The 24,849-nt window shown below is 51.2% G+C and overlaps 1 protein-coding gene across 1 annotated transcript in view; it reads left to right on the top strand.

Annotated features, from left to right (window-relative positions):
- LOC147115028 (lethal(3)malignant brain tumor-like protein 4) overlaps window positions 1-24,849 on the top strand; it is a 591,174-nt gene that overhangs the window by 40,796 nt on the left and 525,529 nt on the right. The window contains exon 3 of the mRNA XM_085993271.1: window positions 17,370-17,554. Within this exon, the coding sequence (XP_085849397.1) occupies window positions 17,370-17,554 (185 nt within the window). The remainder of the gene's footprint in view (window positions 1-17,369; window positions 17,555-24,849) is intronic.

Below are 24,849 nucleotides of genomic sequence, written 5' to 3'. Positions count from 1 at the left end.
CTTTGATCCTCTCTCTCCCTCCTTCGATCCTCTCTCTCCCTCCTTCGATCCTCGTCTCTCCCCCTTCGATCCTCTCTCTCCCCCTTCGAACCTCTCTCTCCCCCCTTCGATCCTCTCTCTCCCCCTTCGAACCTCTCTCTCCCCCTTCGATCCTCTTTCTCGCCCTCCTTCGATCCTCTCTCCCCCTTCGATCCTCTCTCTCCCCCTTCGATCCTCTCTCTCCCCCTTTGATCCTCTCTCTCTCTCACTTCGATCCTCTCTCTCCCCCCTTCGATCCTCTCTCTCCCCCCTTCGATCCTCTCTCTCCCCCCTTTGATCCTCTCTCCCCCTTCGATCCTCTCTCTCCCCCCTTCGATCCTCTCTCTCCCCCCTTCGATCCTCTCTCTCCCCCCTTTGATCCTCTCTCTCCCCCTTCGATCCTCTCTCTCTCCCTCCTTCGATCCTCTCTCTCCCACTTCGATCCTCTCTCTCCCCCCTTTGATCCTCTCTCTCCCCCCTTCGATCCTCTCTCTCCCCCCTTTGATCCACTCTCTCCCCACTTCGATCCACTCTCCCCCCTTCGATCCTCTCTCTCCCCCCTTTGATCCTCTCTCCCCCCTTCGATCCTCTTTCCCTCCTTCGATCCTCTCTCTCCCCCCTTTGATCCTCTCTCTCCCCCTTCGATCCTCTCTCTCCACCTTCGATCCTCTCCCCGCTTCGATCCTCTCTCTCCCCCCTTCGATCCTCTCTCTCCTCCTTCGATCCACTCTCTCCCCCCTTCGATCTTCTCTCTCCCCCCTTCGATCTTCTCTCTCCCCCCTTCGATCCTCTCTCTCCCCCCCCTTCGATCATCTCTCTCCCCCTTCGATCCTCTCGCTCCCTCCTTCGCTCCTCGTTCCCTCCTTCGATCCTCTCTCTCCCCCTTCGATCCTCTTTCCCTCCTTTGATCCTCCCTCTCCCCTCTTCGATCTTCTCTCTCCCCCCTTCGGTCCTCTCTCTCCCCCTTCGCTCCTCTTTCCCTCCTTCGATCCACTCTCTCCCCCCTTCGATCTTCTCTCTCCCCCCTTCGATCCTCTCTCTCCCCCCTTCGATCCTCTCTCTCCCCCCATCGATCCGCTCTCCCCCCTTCGATCCTCTCGCTCCCTCCTTCGATCCTCTCTCCCCCTTCGATCCTCTCTCTCCCCCTTCGGTCCTCTTTCCCTCCTTCAATCCTCTCTCTCCCCCCTTCGATCCTCTCTTTCTCCCTTCTTTGATCCTCTCTCTCTCTCCCCTTCGATCTTCTTTCTCGCTCCTTCGATCCTCTCTCTCTCATTTCAGCCTCTGTTACCCTTCGATCCTCTCTCTCTTAACTTCGATCCTCTCTCTCCCCTTCGATCCTCTCTCTCCCCCTTCGATCCACTCTCTCCCCCCTTCGATCCTCTCTCTCCTCCCTTTGATCATCTCGCTCCCTCCTTCGATTCTCTCTCTCCCCCTTCGATCCTCTCTCTCCCCCTTCGATCCACTCTCTCCCCCCTTCGATCCTCTCTCTCCCCCTTTGATCATCTCGCTCCCTCCTTCGATCCTCTCTCCCCCCTTCGATCCTCTCTCTCCCCCATCGATCCTCTCTCCCCCCTTCGATCCTCTCTCTCCTCCTTCGATCCTCCCTCTCCCCTTCGATCTTCTCTTTCCCGCCTTCGATCCTCTTTCTCCCTCCTTCGATCGTCTCTCTCCCCCTTCGATCCTCTCTCTCTCCCCCTTCGATCCTCTCTTTCGCCCCCTTCGATCCTCTCTTTCTCCCCCTTCGATCCTCTCTCTCTCCCCCTTCGATCCTCACTCTTCTCCTCCTTCGACCCTCTTTCTCCCCCCTCTTCGATCCTCTCTCCTCCTCATTCGATCCTCTCTCTTCCCCCCTTCGATCCTCTCTCTCTCCCCTTCGATCTTCTTTCTCGCTCCTTCGATCCCCCCTCTCTCTCATTTCAGCCTCTCTCCCGCTTCGATCCTCCCTCTCTCCCCCCTTTGATCCTCTCTCTCCCCCCTTTGATCCTCTCTCTCCCCCTTCGATCCTCTCTCTCCCCCATCGATCCTCTCTCCCCCTTCGATCCTCTCTCTCCCCCTTCGATCCTCTCTCTCCCCCTTCGATCCTCTCTCTCCCCCTTCAATCCTCTCTCTCTCCCATCGATCCTCTCTCCCCCTTCGATCCTCTCTCTCCCCCTTCGATCCTCTCTCTCCCCCTTCGAACCTCTCTCTCCCCCCTTCGATCCTCTCTCTCCCCCTTTGATCCTCTCTCTCCCTCCTTCGATCCTCTCTCTCCCTCCTTCGATCCTCTCTCTCCCCCTTCGATCCTCTCTCTCCCCCTTCGAACCTCTCTCTCCCCCCTTCGATCCTCTCTCTCCCCCTTCGAACCTCTCTCTCCCCCTTCGATCCTCTCTCCCTCCTTCGATCCTCTCTCTCCCCCTTCGATCCTCTCTCTCCCCCTTCGATCCTCTCTCTCCCCCTTTGATCCTCTCTCTCTCACTTCGATCCTCTCTCTCCCCCCTTTGATCCTCTCTCTCCCCCCTTCGATCCTCTCTCTCCCCCCTTTGATCCTCTCTCCCCCTTCGATCCTCTCTCTCCCCCCTTCGATCCTCTCTCTCCCCCCTTCGATCCTCTCTCTCCCCCCTTTGATCCTCTCTCTCCCCCTTGGATCCTCTCTCTCTCCCTCCTTCGATCCTCTCTCTCCCACTTCGATCCTCTCCCCCCTTTGATCCTCTCTCTCCCCCCTTCGATCCTCTCTCTCCCCCCTTCGATACTCTCTCTCCCCCCTTCGATCCTCTCTCTCCCCCCTTTGATCCACTCTCTCCCCCCTTCGATCCACTCTCCCCCCCTTCGATCCTCTCTCTCCCCCCTTTGATCCTCTCTCCCCCCTTCGATCCTCTTTCCCTCCTTCGATCCTCTCTCTCCCCCCTTCGATCCTCTCTCTCCCCCTTCGATCCTCTCTCTCCCCCTTCGATCCTCTCCCCGCTTCGATCCTCTCTCTCCCCCCTTCGATCCTCTCTCTCCTCCTTCGATCCACTCTCTCCCCCCTTCGATCTTCTCTCTCCCCCCTTCGATCTTCTCTCTCCCCCCTTCGATCCTCTCTCTCCCCCCTTCGATCATCTCTCTCCCCCTTCGATCCTCTCGCTCCCTTCTTCGCTCCTCGTTCCCTCCTTCGATCCTCTCTCTCCCCCTTCGATCCTCTTTCACTCCTTCGATCCTCTCTCTCCCCTCTTCGATCTTCTCTCTTCCCCCTTCGGACCTCTCTCTCCCCCTTCGCTCCTCTTTCCCTCCTTCGATCCACTCTCTCCCCCCTTCGATCTTCTCTCTCCCCCCTTCGATCCTCTCTCTCCCCCCTTCGATCCTCTCTCTCCCCCCATCGATCCGCTCTCCCCCTTCGATCCTCTCGCTCCCTCCTTCGATCCTCTCTCCCCCCTTCGATCCTCTCTCTCCCCCCTTCGATACTCTCTCTCCCCCCTTCGATCCTCTCTCTCCCCCCTTTGATCCACTCTCTCCCCCCTTCGATCCACTCTCCCCCCCTTCGATCCTCTCTCTCCCCCCTTTGATCCTCTCTCCCCCCTTCGATCCTCTTTCCCTCCTTCGATCCTCTCTCTCCCCCCTTCGATCCTCTCTCTCCCCCTTCGATCCTCTCTCTCCCCCTTCGATCCTCTCCCCGCTTCGATCCTCTCTCTCCCCCCTTCGATCCTCTCTCTCCTCCTTCGATCCACTCTCTCCCCCCTTCGATCTTCTCTCTCCCCCCTTCGATCTTCTCTCTCCCCCCTTCGATCCTCTCTCTCCCCCCTTCGATCATCTCTCTCCCCCTTCGATCCTCTCGCTCCCTTCTTCGCTCCTCGTTCCCTCCTTCGATCCTCTCTCTCCCCCTTCGATCCTCTTTCACTCCTTCGATCCTCTCTCTCCCCTCTTCGATCTTCTCTCTTCCCCCTTCGGACCTCTCTCTCCCCCTTCGCTCCTCTTTCCCTCCTTCGATCCACTCTCTCCCCCCTTCGATCTTCTCTCTCCCCCCTTCGATCCTCTCTCTCCCCCCTTCGATCCTCTCTCTCCCCCCATCGATCCGCTCTCCCCTTCGATCCTCTCGCTCCCTCCTTCGATCCTCTCTCCCCCTTCGATGCTCTCTCTCCCCCTTCGATCCTCTTTCCCTCCTTCGATCCTCTCTCTCCCCCCTTCGATCCTCTCTTTCTCCCTCCTTTGATCCTCTCTCTCTCATTTCAGCCTCTCTCCCCCTTCGATCCTCTCTCTCTCCCCCCTTTGATCCTCTCTCTCCCCCCTTTGATCCTCTCTCTCCCCCTTCGATCCTCTCTCTCCCCCATCGATCCTCTCTCCCCCTTCGATCCTCTCTCTCCCCCTTCGATCCTCTCTCTCCCCCTTCGATCCTCTCTCTCCCCCATCGATCCTCTCTCCCCCTTCGATCCTCTCTCTCCCCCTTCGATCCTCTCTCTCCCCCTTCGATCCTCTCTCTCCCCCATCGATCCTCTTTCCCTCCTTCGATTCTCTCTCTCCCCCCTTCGATCCTCTCTCTCCCCCTTTGATCCTCTCTCTCCCTCCTTCGATCCTCTCTCTCCCTCCTTCGATCCTCTCTCTCCCCCTTCGATCCTCTCTCTCCCCCTTCGAACCTCTCTCTCCCCCCTTCGATCCTCTCTCTCCCCCTTCGAACCTCTCTCTCCCCCTTCGATCCTCTTTCTCGCCCTCCTTCGATCCTCTCTCTCCCCCTTCGATCCTCTCTCTCCCCCTTCGATCCTCTCTCTCCCCCTTTGATCCTCTCTCTCTCACTTCGATCCTCTCTCTCCCCCCTTTGATCCTCTCTCTCCCCCCTTCGATCTTCTCTCTCCCCCCTTCGATCCTCTCTCTCCCCCCTTTGATCCTCTCTCCCCCTTCGATCCTCTCTCTCCCCCCTTCGATCCTCTCTCTCCCCCCTTCGATCCTCTCTCTCCCCCCTTTGATCCTCTCTCTCCCCCTTCGATCCTCTCTCTCTCCCTCCTTCGATCCTCTCTCTCCCACTTCGATCCTCTCTCTCCCCCCTTTGATCCTCTCTCTCCCCCCTTCGATCCTCTCTCTCCCCCCTTCGATACTCTCTCTCCCCCCTTCGATCCACTCTCTCCCCCCTTCGATCCACTCTCCCCCCTTCGATCCTCTCTCTCCCCCCTTTGATCCTCTCTCCCCCCTTCGATCCTCTTTCCCTCCTTCGATCCTCTCTCTCCCCCCTTCGATCCTCTCTCTCCCCCTTCGATCCTCTCTCTCCACCTTCGATCCTCTCCCTGCTTCGATCCTCTCTCTCCCCCCTTCGATCCTCTCTCTCCTCCTTCGATCCACTCTCTCCCCCCTTCGATCTTCTCTCTCCCCCCTTCGATCTTCTCTCTCCCCCCTTCGATCCTCTCTCTCCCCCCCTTCGATCATCTCTCTCCCCCTTCGATCCTCTCGCTCCCTCCTTCGCTCCTCGTTCCCTCCTTCGATCCTCTCCCTCCCCCTTCGATCCTCTTTCCCTCCTTTGATCCTCCCTCTCCCCTCTTCGATCTTCTCTCTCCCCCCTTCGGTCCTCTCTCTCCCCCTTCGCTCCTCTTTCCCTCCTTCGATCCACTCTCTCCCCCCTTCGATCTTCTCTCTCCCCCCTTCGATCCTCTCTCTCCCCCCTTCGATCCTCTCTCTCCCCCCATCGATCCGCTCTCCCCCTTCGATCCTCTCGCTCCCTCCTTCGATCCTCTCTCCCCCTTCGATCCTCTCTCTCCCCCTTCGATCCTCTTTCCCTCCTTCGATCCTCTCTCTCCCCCCTTCGATCCTCTCTTTCTCCCTTCTTTGATCCTCTCTCTCTGTCCCCTTCGATCTTCTTTCTCGCTCCTTCGATCCTCTCTCTCTCATTTCAGCCTCTGTTACCCTTCGATCCTCTCTCTCTTAACTTCGATCCTCTCTCTCCCCCTTCGATCCTCTCTCTCCCCCTTCGATCCACTCTCTCCCCCCTTCGATCCTCTCTTTCCTCCCTTTGATCATCTCGCTCCCTCCTTCGATCCTCTCTCTCCCCCTTCGATCCTCTCTCTCCCCCTTCGATCCACTCTCTCCTCCCTTCGATCCTCTCTCTCCCCCTTTGATCATCTCGCTCCCTCCTTCGATCCTCTCTCCCCCCTTCGATCCTCTCTCTCCCCCATCGATCCTCTCTCCCCCCTTCGATCCTCTCTCTCCTCCTTCGATCCTCCCTCTCCCCCTTCGATCCTCCCTCTCCCCCTTCGATCCTCTCTCTCTCCCCTCTTCGATCCTCTCTCTCCCCGCTTCGATCCCCTCGCCCTCCTACGATCCTCTCTCTGCCCTTTGATCCTCTCCCTCCCCCTTCGATCCTCTCTTCTCCCCCTTCAATCCGCTCTCCCCCTTCGATCCTCTCTCTCCCTTCGATCCTCTCCCTCCCCCTTCGATCCTCTCCCTCCCCCTTCGATCCTCTCTCTCCCCCTTCGATCCTCTCCCTCCCCCTTCGATCCTCTCCCTCCCCCTTCGATCCTCTCCCTCCCCTTCGATCCTCTCCCTCCCCCTTCAATCCTCTCTCGTCCCCCTTCGATCCTCTCCCTCCCCCTTCGATCCTCTCCCTCCCCCTTCGATCCTCTCCCTCCCCCTTCGATCCTCTCTCTCCCCCTTCGATCCTCTCTCTCCCCCTTCGATCCTCTCTCTCCACCCTTCGATCCTCTCTCTCCCCCTTCGATCCTCTCTCCCACCTTTGATCCTCTCTCTCCCCCTTCGATCCTCTCTCCTCCCTTTCGATCCTCTCTCCTCCCACTTTGATCCTCTCTTCCTCTCCTTTGATCCCCTCTCTCCTCTTCGATCCCCTCTCTCTCCCCTTTGATCCTCTCTCTCCCCCTTCGATCCCCTCTCTCTCCCCTTTGATCCTCTCTCTCTCTGCCCTTCGATCTTCTCTTCCCCTCCTTCGATCCTCTTTCTCCCTCCTTCGATCCTCTCTCTCCCCCTTCGATCCTCTCTCTCTCCCCCTTCGATCCTCTCTCTCCCCCTTTCGAACCTCTCTCTTGCCCCTTCGAGCCTCTCTCTCCCCCCTTCGATCCTCTCTGTTCCCCCTTCGATCCTCTCTCTCCCCCTTCGATCCTCACTTTCTCCCCCTTCGATCCTCTCTTTCTCCCCCTTCGATCCTCTCTTTCTCCCCCTTCGATCCTCTCTCCCCCTTCGATCCTCACTCTTCTCCTCCTTCGACCCTCTTTCTCCGCCCTCTTCGATCCTCTCTCCTCCTCATTCGATTCTCTCTCTTCCCCCCTTCGATCCTCTCTCTCTCCCCTTCGATCTTCTTTCTCGCTCCTTCGATCCTCCCTCCCTCCCTCATTTCAGCCTCTCTCCCCCTTCGATCCTCTCTCTCTCCCCCCTTTGATCCTCTCTCTCCCCCCTTTGATCCTCTCTCTCCCACTTCGATCCTCTCTCTCCCCCATCGATCCTCTCGCCCCCTTCGATCCTCTCTCTCCCCCTTCGATCCTCTCTCTCCCCCTTCGATCCTCTCTCTCCCCCTTCAAACCTCTCTCTCCCCCTTCGATCCTCTCTCTCTCCCTCCTTCGATCCTCTCTCTCCCCCTTCGATCCTCTCTCTCCCCCTTCGATCCTCTCTCTCCCCCTTTGATCCTCTCTCTCCCACTTCGATCCTCTCTCTCCCCCCTTTGATCCTCTCTCTCCCCCCTTCGATCCTCTCTCTCCCCCCTTCGATCCTCTCTCTCCCCCCTTCGATCCTCTCTCTCCCCCCTTTGATCCTCTCTCTCCCTCCTTCGATCCTCTCTCTCCCACTTCGATCCTCTCTCTCCCCCCTTTGATCCTCTCTCTCCCCCCTTCGATCCTCTCTCTCCCCCCTTCGATCCTCTCTCTCCCCCCTTCGATCCTCTCTCTCCCCCCTTCGATCCTCTCTCTCCCCCCTTCGATCCTCTCTCTCCCCCCTTTGATCCTCTCTCTCCCCCCTTTGATCCACTCTCTCCCCCCTTCGATCCACTCTCCCCCCTTCGATCCTCTCTCTCCCCCCTTTGATCCTCTCTCCCCCCTTCGATCCTCTCTCTTTCCCTCCTTCGATCCTCTCTCTCCCCCTTCGATCCTCTCTCTCCCCCTTCGATCCTCTCTCTCCCCCTTCGATCCTCTCTCTCCCCCTTCGATCCACTCTCTCCCCCCTTCGATCTTCTCTCTCCCCCCTTCGATCCTCTCTCTCCCCCCTTCGATCCTCTCTCTCCCCCTTCGATCCTCTCGCTCCCTCCTTCGCTCCTCGTTCCCTCCTTCGATCCTCTCTCTCCCCCTTCGATCCTCTTTCCCTCCTTCGATCCTCTCTCTCCCCCCTTCGATCTTCTCTCTCCCCCCTTCGATCCTCTCTCTCCCCCTTCGCTCCTCTTTCCCTCCTTCGATCCACTCTCTCCCCCCTTCGATCTTCTCTCTCCCCCCTTCGATTCTCTCTCTCCCCCCTTCGATCCTCTCTCTCCCCCCTTCGATCCTCTCTCTGCCCCTTCGATCCACTCGCTCCCTCCTTCGATCCTCTCTCCCCCTTCGATCCTCTCTCTCCCCCTTCGATCCTCTTTCCCTCCTTCGATCCTCTCTCTCCCCCCTTCGATCCTCTCTTTCTCCCTCCTTTGATCCTCTCTCTCTCTCCCCTTCGATCTTCTTTCTCGCTCCTTCGATCCTCTCTCATTTCAGCCTCTGTTACCCTTCGATCCTCTCTCTCTTAACTTCGATCCTCTCTCTCCCCCTTCGATCCTCTCTCTCCCCCTTCGATCCACTCTCTCCCCCCTTCGATCCTCTCTCTCCCCCCTTTAATCATCTCGCTCCCTCCTTCGATCCTCTGTCTCCCCCTTCGATCCTCTCTCTCCCCCTTCGATCCACTCTCTCCCCCCTTCGATCCTCTCTCTCCCCCCTTTGATCACCTCGCTCCCTCCTTCGATCCTCTCTCTCCCCCATCGATCCTCTCTCCCCCCTTCGATCCTCTCTCTCCCCCATCGATCCTCTCTCCCCCCTTCGATCCTCTCTCTCCTCCTTCGATCCTCCCTCTCCCCCTTTGATCCTCCCTCTCCCCCTTCGATCCTCTCTCTCCCCGCTTCGATCCCCTCGCCCTCCTTCGATCCTCTCTCTCCCTTCGATCCTCTCCCTCCCCCTTCGATCCTCTCCCTCCCCCTTCGATCCTCTCTCTCCCCCTTCGATCCTCTCCCTCCCACTTCGATCCTCTCCCTCCCCCTTCGATCCTCTCTCGTCCCCCTTCGATCCTCTCTCTCCCCCTTCGATCCTCTCCCTCCCCCTTCGATCCTCTCCCTACCCCTTCGATCCTCTCCCTCCCCCTTCGATCCTCTCTCTCCCCCTTCGATCCTCGCTCTCCCCCTTCGATCCTCGCTCTCCCCCTTCGATCCTCTCTCTCCCCGCTTCAATCCTCTCTCGTCCCCCTTCGATCCTCTCTCCTCCCTTTTCGATCCTCTCTCTCACCCTTCGATCCTCTCCCCCCTTCGTTCCTTTCCCTCCCCCTTCGATCCTCTCCCTCCCTGTTCAATCCTCTCCCTCCCCCTTCGATCCTCTCTCTCCCCCCTTCGATCCTTTCTCGTCCCCCTTCAATCCTCTCTCCCTCCCTTCGGTCCTCTCCCTCCTTTGATCCTCTATTTTCCCCCCTTCGATCCTCTCTCTTCCCCCTTCGATTCTCACTCTCCCCCTTCTATCCTCGCTCTCCCTTCTTTGATCCCCTCTCTCCCTCCTTCGATTCTCTCATCCCCCCTTTAATCCTCTCTCTCCCCCTTCAATCCTCTCTCTCCCCCTTCAATCCTCTCTCTCCCCCTTTGATCCTGTCTCCCCCCTTCGATCCTCTCTCCTCCCTTCGATCTTCTCTCTTCCCCCTTCGATCCCCCCCCACCCTTCGATCCCCTCTCTCCCCTTCGATCTTCTCTCTTCCCCCTTCGATCTTCTCCCCACCCTTCGATCCCCTCTCTCTCCCTCTTTGATCCTCTCTCTCCCCCCTTCGATCCCCTCTCTCTCCCCTTTGTTCCTCTCTCCCCCTTCGATCCCCTCTCCCCCCTTCGATCCCCTCTCTCTCCCCTTTGATCCTCTCTCTCCCCCTTCGATCCTCTTTCCCTCCTTCGATCCTCTCTCTCCCTCCTTCGATCCTCTCTCTCTCTCCCCTTCGATCTTCTCTCTCCCTCCTTCGATCCTCTCTCCTTTCAGCCTCTCTTCCCCTTCAATCCTCTCTCTCTCCCCTTCGATCCTCTCTCTTCCCCTTCGATCCTCTTTCTCCCTCCTTCGATCCTCTCTCTCCCCCTTTCGACCCTCTCTCTCCCCCCTTCAATCCTCTCTCTTCTCCTCCTTCGATCCTTTTTCTCCCTCCTCATTCGACCCTCTCTCTCGCCCCTTCGGTCCTCTCTCTCCCCCCTTCGATCCTCTCTCTCCCCCTTCGATCCTCTCTTCTCCCCCTTCGATCCTCTCTCTTCTCCCCCTTCGATCCTCTCTCCCCCCTTCGATTCTCTCTGTTCCCCCTTCGATCCTCTCTCCTCCCCCTTGGATCCTCTCACTTCTCCCTCTTCGATCCTCTCTCTCTCCCCCTTCGATCCTCTCTCCCCCTTCAATCCTCTCTTTCTCCCCCTTCGATCCTCGCTCTCCCCCTTCGATCCTCTCTCTCCCCCCCTTCGATCCTCACTCTTCTCCTCCTTCGACCCTCTCTCTCCCCCCTTCGATCCTCACTCTTCTCCTCCTTCGACCCTCTTTCTCCCCCCTCTTCGATCCTCTCTCCTCCTCATTCGATCCTCTCTCTTCCCCCCTTCGATCCTCTCTCCCCCACCTCGATCCTCTCTCTTCTCCTCCTTCGATCCTCTCTCTTTCTCCCCCCTCTTCGATCCTCTCTCCTCCTCATTCGATCATCTCTCTCCCCCCCTTCGATCCTCTCTCTCCCCCCTTCGATCCTCTCTCTCTCCCCCTTCGATCCTCTCTCTTCTCCCCATTCAATCCTCTCTCTTCTCCACCTTCGATCCTCCCTCTTCCCCCCTTCGATCCTCTCTCCCCCACCTCGATCCTCTCTCTTCTCCTCCTTCGATCCTCTCTCTTTCTCCCTCCTCATTCGATCCTCTCTCTCCTCCTCATTCGATCATCTCTCTCCCCCCCTTCGATCCTCTCTCTCCCCCCTTCGATCCTCTCTCTTCTCCCCTTTCGATCCTCTCTCTTCTCCCCATTCGATCCTCTCTCTTCTCCACCTTCGATCCTCTCTCTCCTCCTTCGACCCTCTTTCTCCCGCCTCTTCGATCCTCTCTCCTCCTCATTCGACCCGCTTTCTCCCCCCTCTTCGATCCTCTCTCCTCCTCATTCGATCCTCTCTCTCCCCCCCTTCGATTCTCTCTCACCCCCCTCTTCGATCCTCTTTCTCCCCCCCCCCTTCGATCCTCTCTTCCCCCCCCTTTGATCTTCTCTCTCCCCTCCCCTTCGATCCTCTGTTTCCTCCTCGGCCACCAACGGATATCCTCATCTTCTCTGCACAGAGCCGAGGAAAGCATGGCCCACGGTGAAGGCACAACTGCGGCACCGTTGGGTACTGCGCAAGCGTGGCTCCGCTCTACCATCCGCATGCGCAGAAAGCCGCAAAGGTGTTCGTGCGAATAATCACAGCATTTAAAATTTAAAGACAGTGGAACATAGTTATAAAAGTCTACACATACATGCTACGGATGATAGCTATTTGGACAGTGGAATCTGAATTTAGACAGCGGAGTAGAGCTGAACCAAATCAAAGTTTATTAGAGTTGAACTTGGATAAGCTTATATTTGAGTTTTTTAAAGGTTTTTATTTTCAGTGAGCTGAGTCAACTTTTCAGTTTTCGATTAAGCTGGAGATAGGGAGTAATGATTTGAATGCTTTGAGATTTAGCCTGGATTTCATTTGGCTTAGATTTAATGTAAAGCTGTTCATTCATCCATAATACAAATACACCTCTGATGTATTTTATCTGCTTTATTTAATGCAAAGGCTATTTGAAAAAATAATTGGAGTGAAATTGCACTATTAATGTTCCTGTCTTATGTATTAAGTAATAACTAGAGTAATAATCTATCTTAAAGCAATGTTTAGCATTAATATGCCTTTTGAAAGCATTTCAGGCTATATTTTGTTGCTGTTTTGCCGACATAAAATTGCATTAGCACTGCAGTCAGTGCTGCTATTGAGGCATGTAAACCACGGATCATGTATCTTCTTTCTGTATTAAAAGGGCACATTATGATTTTAGCAAATCACTGTGGATTAGGGTCAATCATGCGGCATCACCATGTAATTTTTGTTGAGGTTACCTGGGGCTCAGTCTGCCACCTAGAAGTGGCATAAAAATGGTGCAATGTCGTATTGGGCTAGAAAGATTTTATCATTATGATTACAGTATTGTAAATGAGATTACTGAAACCGAGGGATGTGGATATGTCATTTAGGGAACAGTGATCACAGTATCATAAGGTTTAGATTAGCTATGGAAAAGGACAGGGGGCAATCTAGAGTAAAAATACTTAATTGGAGGAAGGCCAATTTCAGTGGGATGAGAACGGATCTGGCCCGGGTAAATTGGAATCAAAAATTGGCAGGCAAAACTGTAATGGAACAATGGGCTGCCTTTAAAGAGGAAATAGTTCGGGTACAGTCGAGGTACATTCCCACTAGGGGGAAAGGTAGGGCAACGAAAGTCAGAGCTCCCTGGATGATGAAAGAGATAGAGAATAAGATGAAGCAGAAAAAGAGCGTGTATGACAGATGTCAGGTCGAGAATACATCTGAGAATCAGGCTAAATATCGAAAGTTCAGAGAAGTGAAAAAGAAAATAAGAGGGGCAAAGAGAGGGTATGAGAATAGAATGGCAGCCAACATAAAAGGTAATCCAAAAGTCTTCTATCGGCATATAAATAGTAAACGGGTAGTAAGAGGGGGGTGGGGCCAATTAGGGACCAAAAAGGAGACCTACGCATGGAGGCAGAGGGTATGGCTGAGGTACTAAATGAGTACTTTGCATCTGTCTTCACCAAGGAAGAAGATGCTGCCATAGACATAGTGAAGGAGGAGGTAGAGGAGACACTGGGTGGGATAAGAGTTGATAAGGCTGGTAAAATTGATATACCTATCAATTCATCCAATGAAAAGCGACGAGTTCAGAAAGTAACTATAGGTTTTTATTGGCTAAATAACAGAGCCCACCCTCGTGGGTGATCGGATCCAACAAGGAGGAATACCAGCCAGTCGACCACCTTTATACCTGGGCAGGTAGGTGGAGCCATGGGCGGAGTCAGCAGTGGTCAGCCCAGGTATAACAGCGTGACAAGAGGCGACCTCGTGTAGTGATACAACAGTGTAAACAGTGATAACCATAGTGTAACGATATAACAGTGATAACCATAGTGTAACGATAGTGAACGATAAAAGTGGTTTACCACAGTAGATAAGTCACCAGGACCAGATGGGATGCATCCTGGGACACTGAGGAAAGTGAAGGAAGAAATCGCGGAGTTACTGACCATAATCTTCCAATCCTCCTTAGAAACGGGGGTGGTGCCAGAGGACTGGAGAATTGCAAATGTTACACCCTTGTTCAAAAAAGGGTGTAAAGATAAACCCAGCAACTACAGGCCAGTCTTTAACCTTGGTAGTGGGGAAGCTTTTAGAAACAATAATCAGGGACAAAATTAACAGTCACTTGGATAAGTGTGGATTAATTAAGGAAAGCCAGCACGGATTTGTTAAAGGCAAATCGTGTTTAACCAACTTGGATCAAGTTTTTTGATGAGGTAACAGAGAGGGCTGATGAGGGCAATGCGGTTGACGTGGGTGTACATAGATTTCCAAAAGGCGTTCGACTAAGTGCCACATAAGAGGCTTGGCAGCAAAGTTGAAGCCCATGGAATAAAAGGGACAGTGGCAGCATGGATATGAAATTGGCTAAGTGACAGGAAACAGAGAGTCATGATGAATGGTTGTTTTTCAGACAGGAGGAAGGTCGGTTCTTGGACCACTGCTTTTCTTGATATATATTAAGGAATTGGACTTGGGTGTACAGGGCACAATTTCAAAATTTGCAGATGACACAAAACTTGGAAGTATAGTGAACAGTGCGGAGGCTAGTGATAGACTTCAAGAGAACATAGACAGGCTGGTGGAATGGGCGGACATGTGGTAGATGAAATTTAATGCAGAAGAGTGTGAAGTGATACATTTTGGTAGAAAGAATGAGGAGAGGAAATATAAACTAAAGGGTACAATCCTAAAGGGGGTGCATGAACAGAGAGACCTGGGGGTATATGTGCACAAATCGTTGAAGGTGGCAGGGCAGGTTGAGAAAGCAGTTAAAAAAGCTTACGGGATCCTGGGCTTCATGAATAGAGGTATAGAGTAGAAAAGCGTGGAAATTATGATGAACCCGTATAAAACACTGGTTCGGCCTCAACTGGAGTATTGTGTCCAATTCTGGGCACCGCACTTTAGGAAGGATGTGAAGGATGGAGAAAAGATTTATGATAATAATTCCAGGGATGAGGGACTTCAGTTGCATGGATAGACTGGAGAAGCTGTAGTTGTTCTCCTTAGAGCAGAGAAGGTTGAGAGGAGATTTGATAGAGGTGTTCAAAATCATGAGGGGTCTAGACAGTAGATAGAGCAAAACTGTTCCTATTGGCGGAAGGGTCGAGAACCAGAGGAAACAGATTTAAGGTGATTGGCAGAAGAACCTAAGGCGACATGAGGAAAAACGTTTTACTCAGTGTGTGGTTATGATCTGGAATGCACTGCTTGAAAGTGTGGTTGAGGCAGACTCAATCACGGCTTTCAAAAGGGAGTTGGATAAGTACCTGAGGGAAAAGAAATTGCAGAGCTATGGGGAAAGGGCGAGGGACTGCGACTAGCTGAAGTGCTCTTGAAGAGAGCTGGCACGGGCTCGACAGGCCGAATGGCCTCCTTCTGTGCTGTAACCATTCTATGATTCTATGTAACCAAGCTTTGAAGTTTCGATTGATTGCGCTCAAAGTGGATTTATGTTTTGTTTGCAAGATATTTTTATATTATTTTCCATTCCCATTCTTTTCCATTCCCATTCTTTAGGTCTCCACACCCCAGTTCCTGCTGAAGAAGGCAGGCATATCATCTATTTTACACACATGTGTAAGTGGTTACAAGGAGATTTACAGAAGCAACCCAGAATAACTTGTATTCGGATATTTTTGTCTGTCCCTCCCTATAAAAAAAGAAACAATTGCATTTATATAGCGCCTTTCATGACCTCAGAACATCCCAAAGCTCTTTACAGCCAATGAAGTACTTTTGAAGCGTAGTCAATGTTGTAATGTAGGAAACATTTGAGCAACACTTGGAACCTCCCTCAGTAATCAACCATTGCTGAATTTATATTGGAGAACGGCTTCCTCAAGCAGTTCTCCAATACTGGCTGCCATTTCCACAGCTGTAGAAACCGCCTTGTTTTATATTGTTGGGTTGTGCCTACAGTAGCTGCATTCAGAACAGTTGTGTTAAAATCACAAGCTGCAACTAGTTGGCAATGGCTGGTACCTTCCCTAACAGCTGTGGAAGGCCCATGCAAAATTAGCCACTTTGTGAAATCACTTTGCTGGCCTGTGGAAAGGTGACTCTAATAGTTCTGCATCTCAGCTCCCTGATTGCCTAAAATACAAGTGCCTTGAATAGCAAGTTGCTTAGCATTTATGCTGCTGTCAGTGACAGCACTGCCATTGCAGGCATGGAACGAAAGCTCCTTTTTGCTGAAGCGCACTGCTTTTGGCAGAATATGCACTTTCATTTTTGTTTATATTCATAGTTTGCTGCTGATTTTGGAGGTGGAGTTGCTGTCAAGTTGAATGTAGATGTGCTGTAACCTTACTTTGTGGGGAATGAAGATGTGACCTTGTGTTCTTCCATTCAGTAGCAACAAAATAAAAATCTACATAATTGGTCTGTTTGAGCCCACTCCCATTGGCACCCATTGTTATTCGATATGCTGCAAGGAAATCCCTTGCCCCACATGACTTCCAACTTACCTGCGATGTTGAAATGGTTAAAGATAGGGCTCTACAAAGGATGTAAATTACATTTCCATGATAACTACAGTACAGTTACTACAGGGGAAGTTAGATGGAGAAAAGAATAGAGGGATATGTTGATAGGGTGAGATGAAGTAAGCTGGGAGGAGCGTCGTGTAGAGCATAAACACCGGCATAGACCTGTTGGGCTGAATGGCCTGTTTCTGTGCTGTAAAATTCTATGTATTTATGTTATTCAAGAAAAAGTCAGAATAACAAATTTTATTTTCTGCCTTTAGACCTTGCCCGGTGATTGGAGAATGTCAGTGTAGACTAGCAATGTAGTGACTGCATTGCTGGTCTGTTTGAGCTAGCTAATAAGGACTCTAGCTGTGATTGGAAAACATTACACCTGGTGATGGCGTGTTTATTTTGCTGCACCAGTGATTGGGGGGGGATGACAACACTCTTTTGAGGTGGCACTTTTGCCACTGGTGACGGTAGTGTCACTTCATTCATATTACAGCCCTGAAGCCAAAGTTTAGCTGCAATGAAAATCCAAATTGAAGAATAACTCAAATCCTAATCTCTTGTGCTGGACCCTGTTCTGTTTAGTATACAATGAATACTTTCCATTCAAGGGTAGAATTTAGCAATATATTCTCAATACTTACTAACACTGAACCCTCTTTCATTTTTGTGGCTGTTGCCCTATTATTCTCTCTTTAAGCAAGGCAGTGTTTACACAGAATGTAAGCTTCAACCATTCTTATCTTTTGATAAACTTATCTCTGTGAGTGAGGTAGATTAGAGTTTATAGAAATGTTAATTTATTGTCACATTTCATTTGATTAAAGTTAATCATTAGATAGGAAAAATAAGCATACAAGATTCCCAGCCTTGGCATGTTCTGCAGTTTTTTCAGCAACTATGAAACTTTTAATGTTTCATAATTGTGATTTATCCCAAAATCAAATGTTTCTGGTCTGTGATCAATTTTGAGTCAGATATACAAAAATCTGGCCCAGCTGTGATCAGCTGATTTTTCTGATTACTTCTCAGCTTTTTATTAGAGAACATCCCAGATAAGTGTAAACTAAGAAAAATATGTGGAATCTCTTGTGTAATTTATCACTTTTAATTTCAACCATCAAACAATTTCTGCAAATTTTCCCCAGACTTTTATATGGTACTAGTCAATTTGAGTGTTGTAAATCAAAGCAGTAGTTATTACAGTATATCTGTATCTTCATAAGCCTGTTTTGCGTCATTCTAATTGTATTCCTGCATCAAAAATAAACCAGCAGTATGATTGAAGTATTATAAATGTTCAGTCCTTTTTATTTAAAGAAATTATTTAAAATAGCTTGATGAGTAGTTTGTAATGATTCTTTCCTTTATTTCCCCATGACCTTTAAGTAAGCAATTCAGAAGGTGGGAGGAAGCTGTCTGAAGAAAAAGGCTGGCAGGCTGTACCAATCAAAATTGAAAGAATAGATGAAGAAGCTGAATCAAGCAATGCAGCTGATGTGCAGGACTTTGATATATATAGTGCCATGGAATGGAAACATGGAGTGGGTACCTTGCCCGGCAGTGACCTAAAGGTATGCATCAGTAACTTTAATAAGTTTTCAAGTTTCTCACTTCTGCATAATAAGTACAGCAACTCACCCTTCAAAAAACCCTCCAAATATACAATCATAATTACACAAACCCAAACAGTTTAATTTGCTGCTTAGACAATCAGTAATTTTTTTAATACATTTTTGAATTTGTTGGCAAGTTTATTCAGCTAAAATATATTATGCCGTATTAAGTAAGGAAAGAGCCTCATTCAAATTTTACTGAAACTGTTGAGGACGTGGCGGGGATGAGGGGTGCGGGAGCGGTGTGGTGATATGTACAGCTAACCATTCACTGACCCTGCACCTGACTACATTGAACAATTCCTGGCAAATAGGCTTAGCTGGTATAAAGTTACAATTGAATTCAGTTATTGTTTAAATGATTTGTAGTGAAGGCTCAGAGCTAAAGACTCCAGCACCTTTTTCTGTGTCTAACTGAAGGTGAGTAGTAGCTGCAAAATCTCATCAATATGGATTAAACTTAAAACTTTATTCATTTGTAAAAAATTTATTTGCGATTGACTTTGAACTTGTCGGTTTACAGGAACAGAGAATTGCCATACCATTGAACTGCATTAGTTGCTGTGTGTTAGGCAGAGCTTTACCATGTAAATTGTAATTGTAGGTAGTACATTCGTGATCTACATATTGTAGCATGAGAAGCCATATGTGTGTGGAATTGGCCTCTCTATTCTTGTGTACAGTACAGCTACAGATTTGCAGTTTAAAAACTTGCAGCTGATTCATAGAAATTGGTCAAGTTAAAAAGCATAGAGATATTAATTTGGGTAGTTTAGAATAAAACTTCCACTGCTCTATCAATGTTGGTTTGGGCTACAGGGCAAGAGACTCATATGATGCTGACATAAACTGCCTGATGTAAGTACTCAACTGTTTTTGCCAGGAGCGAAAATCAGAATACTTGCCAGACAGGTTGTTTCATACCTCCCTAAGCATGAAAAGAATTGGGCTATCTCCAATTATAAATCCTGGGGCACGACGGCTCCTATTCAAAATAGACTTCATGAGGTAAATTTTTACTGCCACTGCCTGAGTGGCAATCTGGCGGAGCAGATCACTTGCCCATTGTAGAACCTACCTGATTTTGAAATCGATGGGAATGAAATCTGTAATGTATGTACCTTTAAGGGGAGAACTACTTTTTACAGCTCCTGTATACTGTAGTACCGGCAGTGACCACACCTGTATATAAACCCTGAGTAGTGATCTGTACAGTTAGTTCTAGAGTAACCCTCATTCAGTAAACACCTCTTGAATCGTTCCCTGCAGTCTGTTGTCTGATTATTAAAGGACACAACATTAAGATACACGGATCTAACAGTGGTGACGAGCAAGTTCGAACCTACCTGCAACTCTGCATCACCTCCCAGGGATTCGCTCCTGGAGAACAGTGGAAGAAGGTCGAGTCCAGAAGCACGGGCGTCGACCACGGGCAACCGCCCAGTCATCCAGCGGAGATTTGAGCATCGCAGGGGAGGCTGTCGAGAGCCAGGCTTGGCTTTCCAGTCACGGTGGTCCAGCGAAACGGGCTGGCAACAGGTACTGCGCAGACCCTTCCCGGACAGCTGCGGGCTAGAGCCCGACCGAGCGGCACAGAAAAAGGCCGAGCAGCGTCGACGGGGGAGAGAGAGAGGGCAGAGCGCACAGGGCGCAGCCGGTGTTCAGGACTGAGCAGCATCAACGGGGGAGAGAGAGCAGAGCGCAGCCGGTGTTCAAGGGCCGAGCAGCGTCAACGGGGGAGAGAGGCGCGCAGGAAAACGCGAGGCGCTGCCATTGCCACGAGGACCGCAGAGAGCGGCGTTGGCAGCAGCGCAGGAGCAGCGCACGAAACCCACAGGACGTCGCCATTTGCCACGAGGACTGCCGAGAGCGGCGTTGGCAGCAGCGCGGGAGACGCCATTTCAAGCCGCAGCGGGGAAGAAAGGAAAGCGCGGGTGACGCCATTTTAAGCCGCAGCGGGGAAGAAAGGAAAGCGCGGGAGACGCCATTTTAAGCCAGTCTAACCACACCCAAAAATGCCGAAGAGTGGCAGTATCACAACGTTCAACAATGAAGTCGAAGATTGGACGACATATGTCGAACGCATAGAAGTACACTGCAAGGCAAATGAAGTGCCAGATGACAAAAAAGCGCTGGTATTGTTGAATTCAATGGATGCAAAAATGTATGGCTTACTACGAAACCTAGTAACCCCAGAGGAGCCAGTAGAAAAGGATTTTGAAAACATAGTGTCAATCCTACAGGACCACTTAAACCCCACACCACTGCTGACAGCAGAAAGATTTAAGTTTCACAAAAGGAACCAACATAAAGATGAAAGTAATGCTGAGTATTTAATGGAACTATCGAAACACTGCCAGTTTGGAACAGGACTAGCAGATACTTTAAGGGACAAGTTTGTGTGTGGGCTTCAAAGTGAAGGAACCCAGAAACGGCTTCTATCAGAAAAGGATCTTACACTGGACAAGGCTTTCAGCATTGCAGTATCACACGAAGCAGCAGCACAGGGCGCTGCAGAGATACAACGGAGACCGCAAGAATATGGCACAAATGAAATGTCATATGGAACAGTGAAGTGCTATCGCTGTGGCAGAACAACACACGACCATAATGATTGCTGGTTCAAGGACAAAGTGTGCAGATAGTGTGGAAAAGTAGGACACATAGCAAGAGTCTGCAGGTCGGGAAAGAAAACCAGCAGCAAGAAATCTCCACAGGAGAAGTACAAGAAGGTACATAAGGTGACGGAGAGTAGTTCAGACGAACAAAAGAGTGATACAGACTCCGGAAGCAAGGAGCTGGGTTGTCTGAAACTACATAATGTGATCAAAACAGAGGATCACCAAACTATCTGGGTCACGCTCAAGATAGCAGGAGTCCAAGTGAAAATGGAATTGGACACAGGATCAGCCCTAACAGTCATAAACCGAAGGGACTACAAGCGGCTATTCTCACATATACCCTTGAGAGATATAAAGATTGTCTTGAAGACGTACACGGGGCAAAAAGTCTACCCCAAAGGAAAAATAAGGGTGAACGTTATATATAACGGCAAGGAAACACCAAAAATGGACCTATATGTATTGCCAGATGGAGGACCACCACTACTAGGACGTGAATGGATCCGGAAGATACAGCTAGATTGGCATTCCATACAGGCACTGACTGTGGCTGACAAAAAGGATGACGACGTCACATCTGGGCGACTGTCAAAGATCCTAACTGACGCGAAAGAAGTGTTCCAGCAAGGACTCGGAACACTAAAAGGCATGACAGCGATGATTAAAATTGAAGAAAACGCAAGCCCAACATTTTTTAAGGCCAGACCGGTACCTTATGCGATCCGCCCAGCCGTTGAAGCAGAGCTGGAGAGTCTGGAACATTCCGGTGTACTGTCCAAGGTAGACTGGAGCGAGTGGGCTACACCCATCGTCCCTGTGATGAAAAAGTCGTTGAGCAGCACGCCTGGGGAACCAAGGAAGGTTCGCACCTGTGGGGACTTTAAGGTAACAGTGAACCCGGTCCTTCACACCGTACAATATCCACTTCCGCGGATTGAAGATATTTTCGCCTCGCTATCTGGAGGGAAACGCTTCACTAAGATTGATCTGGCCCAGGCGTATCTGCAAATGGAGGTAGAAGAAGCATCAAAAAAATACCTCACAATCAACACCCATAAAGGTCTCTACCAATACAACCGGCTGGTATTCGGGTTAGCATCAGCTCCGGCTATTTGGCAGAGGGCAATGGAACAAGTCCTGCAAGGGATCCCAGGGACCCAGTGTTATTTGGACGACATCCTGGTCACGGGCGAAAATGACAGTGATCACCTTGCCAACTTGGAGCAGGTGCTCACTAGATTGCAGGAATATGGGCTCCGAGCTAACCGCCCCAAATGCGAGTTTTTTAGAAAACAGAGCTCGTATTGTGGCCACGTTATCGATAAAGAGGGGTTACATAAGTCCCCAGAGAAGATTGAGGCAGTAGTCAAGGCTCCAGCACCGGAAAATGTGTCACAACTGAGGTCGTTTCTCGGGCTGGTAAACTACTACCATAAATTCTTGCCAAATTTGTCTACAATACTACACCCACTGAACACCCTACTGCAAACTGGGGTGCCATGGAAGTGGAGTGACGAATGTAGACGAGCTTTCCAGAAGAGCAAAACACTAATCACATCGAAAGAGGTATTGGCCCATTACAACCCGGCATTACCAATTCGGTTGGCATGTGATGCGTCACCCTACGGCATTGGAGCGGTGCTGTCGCACAAATTCTCGGACAGCTCAGAGAGGCCAATAGCCTTTGCGTCACGATCACTAACCTCAGCCGAGCGTAACTACGTCCAGATTGACAGGGAGGCCCTCAGCCTAGTGTGGGGAGTGAAAAAGTTCAATCACTATCTGCACGGGCAGAAATTCACCTTGCTGACTGACCACCAACCACCTGTCTCCATCTTTAATCCAAAGAAGGGCGTTCCGGTGATGACTGCGCAACGGCTACAAAGATGGTCCCTTCTTCTAGGGGCGCACCAATATGAAATCGAGTATAAGGGCACGAAACAGCATGGAAAAGCTGATGGGCTATCACGCCTGTAACTGCCTACTGCGGAGGAAGCACCAGCAGTGGATCCTGTTGAAATATTTCATTCGACTATAATTGAATGCTTGCCAGTAACTAACGCTGGTATAGAGAAGGAGACCCGAAATGACCCGACACTGTCTCGGGTATATGATTTGACGGTCAAGGGATGGCCAGCACATGGCGACTCACTGTTGCCAGCATTCTCGACAAGAGAACAGCTGTCAGTATGCCAGGGGACCTTGATGTGTGGATCCCGAGTGGTAATTCCACCCAAGTTAAGGGAGAGAGTGCTCACTGAGCTTCACGAAGGTCATCTGGGAGGGGTGAAAATGAAAAGCCTTGCTAGGGCTTATGTGTGGTGGCCGGGGATCGATCAGCAAATCGAGGACCTGACAAAGAGCTGCTCAGGATGCCAGAAGGTCCAAAATGCACCACCACATGCCCCTCTACACCCATGGGAGTGGCCCTCATCTCCATGGCAACGGGTGCATATTGATTTTGCTGGTCCATTCATGGACTCAATGTTTTTAATAGCCGTGGATGCGCACTCAAAATGGCCTGAGGTGATCAAAATGTCCTCCACCACCACGGAGAAAACTATTGCAGTCCTACGGACCATTTTTGCCAGGAACGGCTTGCCATAGCAAATTTGCTCTGATAACGGAACACAGTTTGTGTCCGAAGAGTTTCGAAGATTTATGAAAAGGAATGGGGTAAGGCATTACACATCCGCCCCGTATCATCCAGCCACAAATGGATTGGCTGAGAGGTTCGTACAAACCTTTAAGAAGGCAATAAAGGCTATGTAGAATGACAACATTCCGCTGCAGCATAAGGTGGACAATTTCCTGTTCGCCTACCGGAATGTGACACATGCAGTCACCAACCAGGCCCCAGCCATGATGTTCTTTAACCGAAGGTTAAGATCTCGCCTGGATTTTCTCAGACCAAACGTACGAAGAGATGTTGAGAGTAAGCAATTCCAGCACATCCATGAGAAGCCAACAAGGAGCTTCAATGTAGGGGAACCAGTCTTGGCCCGCGACTACCGAACAGAAAAATGGCAGCCAGGAACGATATGCACACGGCAGGGCCCACTAATGTACACAGTGGTCATTGGGGAGAGCATCGTGAGACGCCATGCTGACCAGATCCTAGAGTCACAGGAACAAGTCAACCCCATGCCTCGCCCATACGTACCTGGTGATGAACCCGACGTACAGGTCGCATCTACCCCAGAAACAGTAGCATCGGAAGCTGATGAACCAACCGACGACAGGGGGGCAGAATCGCCTCCGCACCAAGAGCAAGACACTCGGGAAAGGCTGTTGTGTATGTACCTTTAAGAGAGAACTGCTTTTATACTGTAGTACCAGCAGTGACCACACCTGTATATAAAGCCGTAGCAGGCTTCTGTACTTTCAGTTCCAGCATACCCTCTGTTCAGTAAACACCTGTTATTACCGTTCTCCTGCAGTCCGTGTGTTATTGATACGTGGATGTGCTCAATAAATCCGAGACTCAATGTTAGCGGAACAAAACAAGGCTTTTATTAACTTAGAAGGTAACACACAGTGGAGAGGTATCTTCCATCCAGAGGTCTGCTGTACTGGATGCGAGGCAGGCTGAGCCAGCTTACATAGGGGCCAGGTATGGGCGGAGCCCTACACAAAATACATTACAATACAATACAATGGTGAGGAAACGGAACTGAGGTAAGGGAAATGAAACCGAAACTAAACCACAGTCACAGGCAGAGAATACTGTGAGTGATGAATGGCATATTTCATCACATTCACCCCTTCTATAGATTTAGTCTGTTCGGGGGTTTGATAGTCCTCTGTGACCGACGTGGCTGTTGTGGTGCCGCGGGTGTCGGCTGGGTGTCCCCGGTGGCCTCCTGGGTCTCTGCCGGGGGTGCCGCCAGGGTTGTTGAAGGGGTAGTTGGAGGGGGTACCGTTGGTCGATGTTCTTCCGGGGGTGATGAAAGAGTAGTGGGTGGGTAAGTAGTGGGTGGGTAAGAGTTGCTGTGATCGTTGTTGCTGCTGTTGTCGTGATTGTTGTCGTTACCGGCTGGGGCGACGTCTTTTATGGACACGGTGTCCTCCCTTCCGTCGGCGTGCCGGACATACGCGTATTGGGGGTTGGCGTGGAGTAGGTGCACTGACTCCACGAGAGGGTCCGTCTTGTGGCCCCTCACATGCCTTCGCACGAATACCGGACCTGGGGTGGAGAGCCATGACGGCATGGATACGCCTGAGGTGGATTTCCGGGGAAAGACAAACATTCGTTCATGAGGCGTGGCATTAGTGGCAGTACACAATAGCGACCGTATCGAATGGAGCACATCTGGGAGGACTTCCTGCCAGCGGGAGATAGGGAGGCCCTTGGTCCTTAGAGCTAGAGTGACTGCTTTCCATACTGTCCCGTTCTCTCGCTCCACTTGACCGTTACCCCGGGGGTTGTAGCTGGTGGTACGGCTCGTGGCGATCCCCCTGGACAGCATGTACTGGCGTAGCTCTTCACTCATGAAGGACGCCCCCCTGTCCGTATGGATGTAGCTCGGCATACCGAACAGGCAGAACAGGCTGTTGAGGCATTTAATGACCATGGCGCTGGTCATGTCTGGGCAGGGGAAGGCGAATGGGAACCGGGAGTATTCGTCCACA

The sequence above is a fragment of the Somniosus microcephalus genome, chromosome 7 (genome assembly GCF_052327205.1).
Source record: "Somniosus microcephalus isolate GS21.2 chromosome 7, FLI_Smic_1.0, whole genome shotgun sequence".
Lineage (NCBI taxonomy): Eukaryota > Metazoa > Chordata > Chondrichthyes > Squaliformes > Somniosidae > Somniosus > Somniosus microcephalus.
The sequence above is the reverse complement of the archived record's forward strand: the minus strand, read 5'-3'. Positions and strand labels throughout refer to the sequence as shown.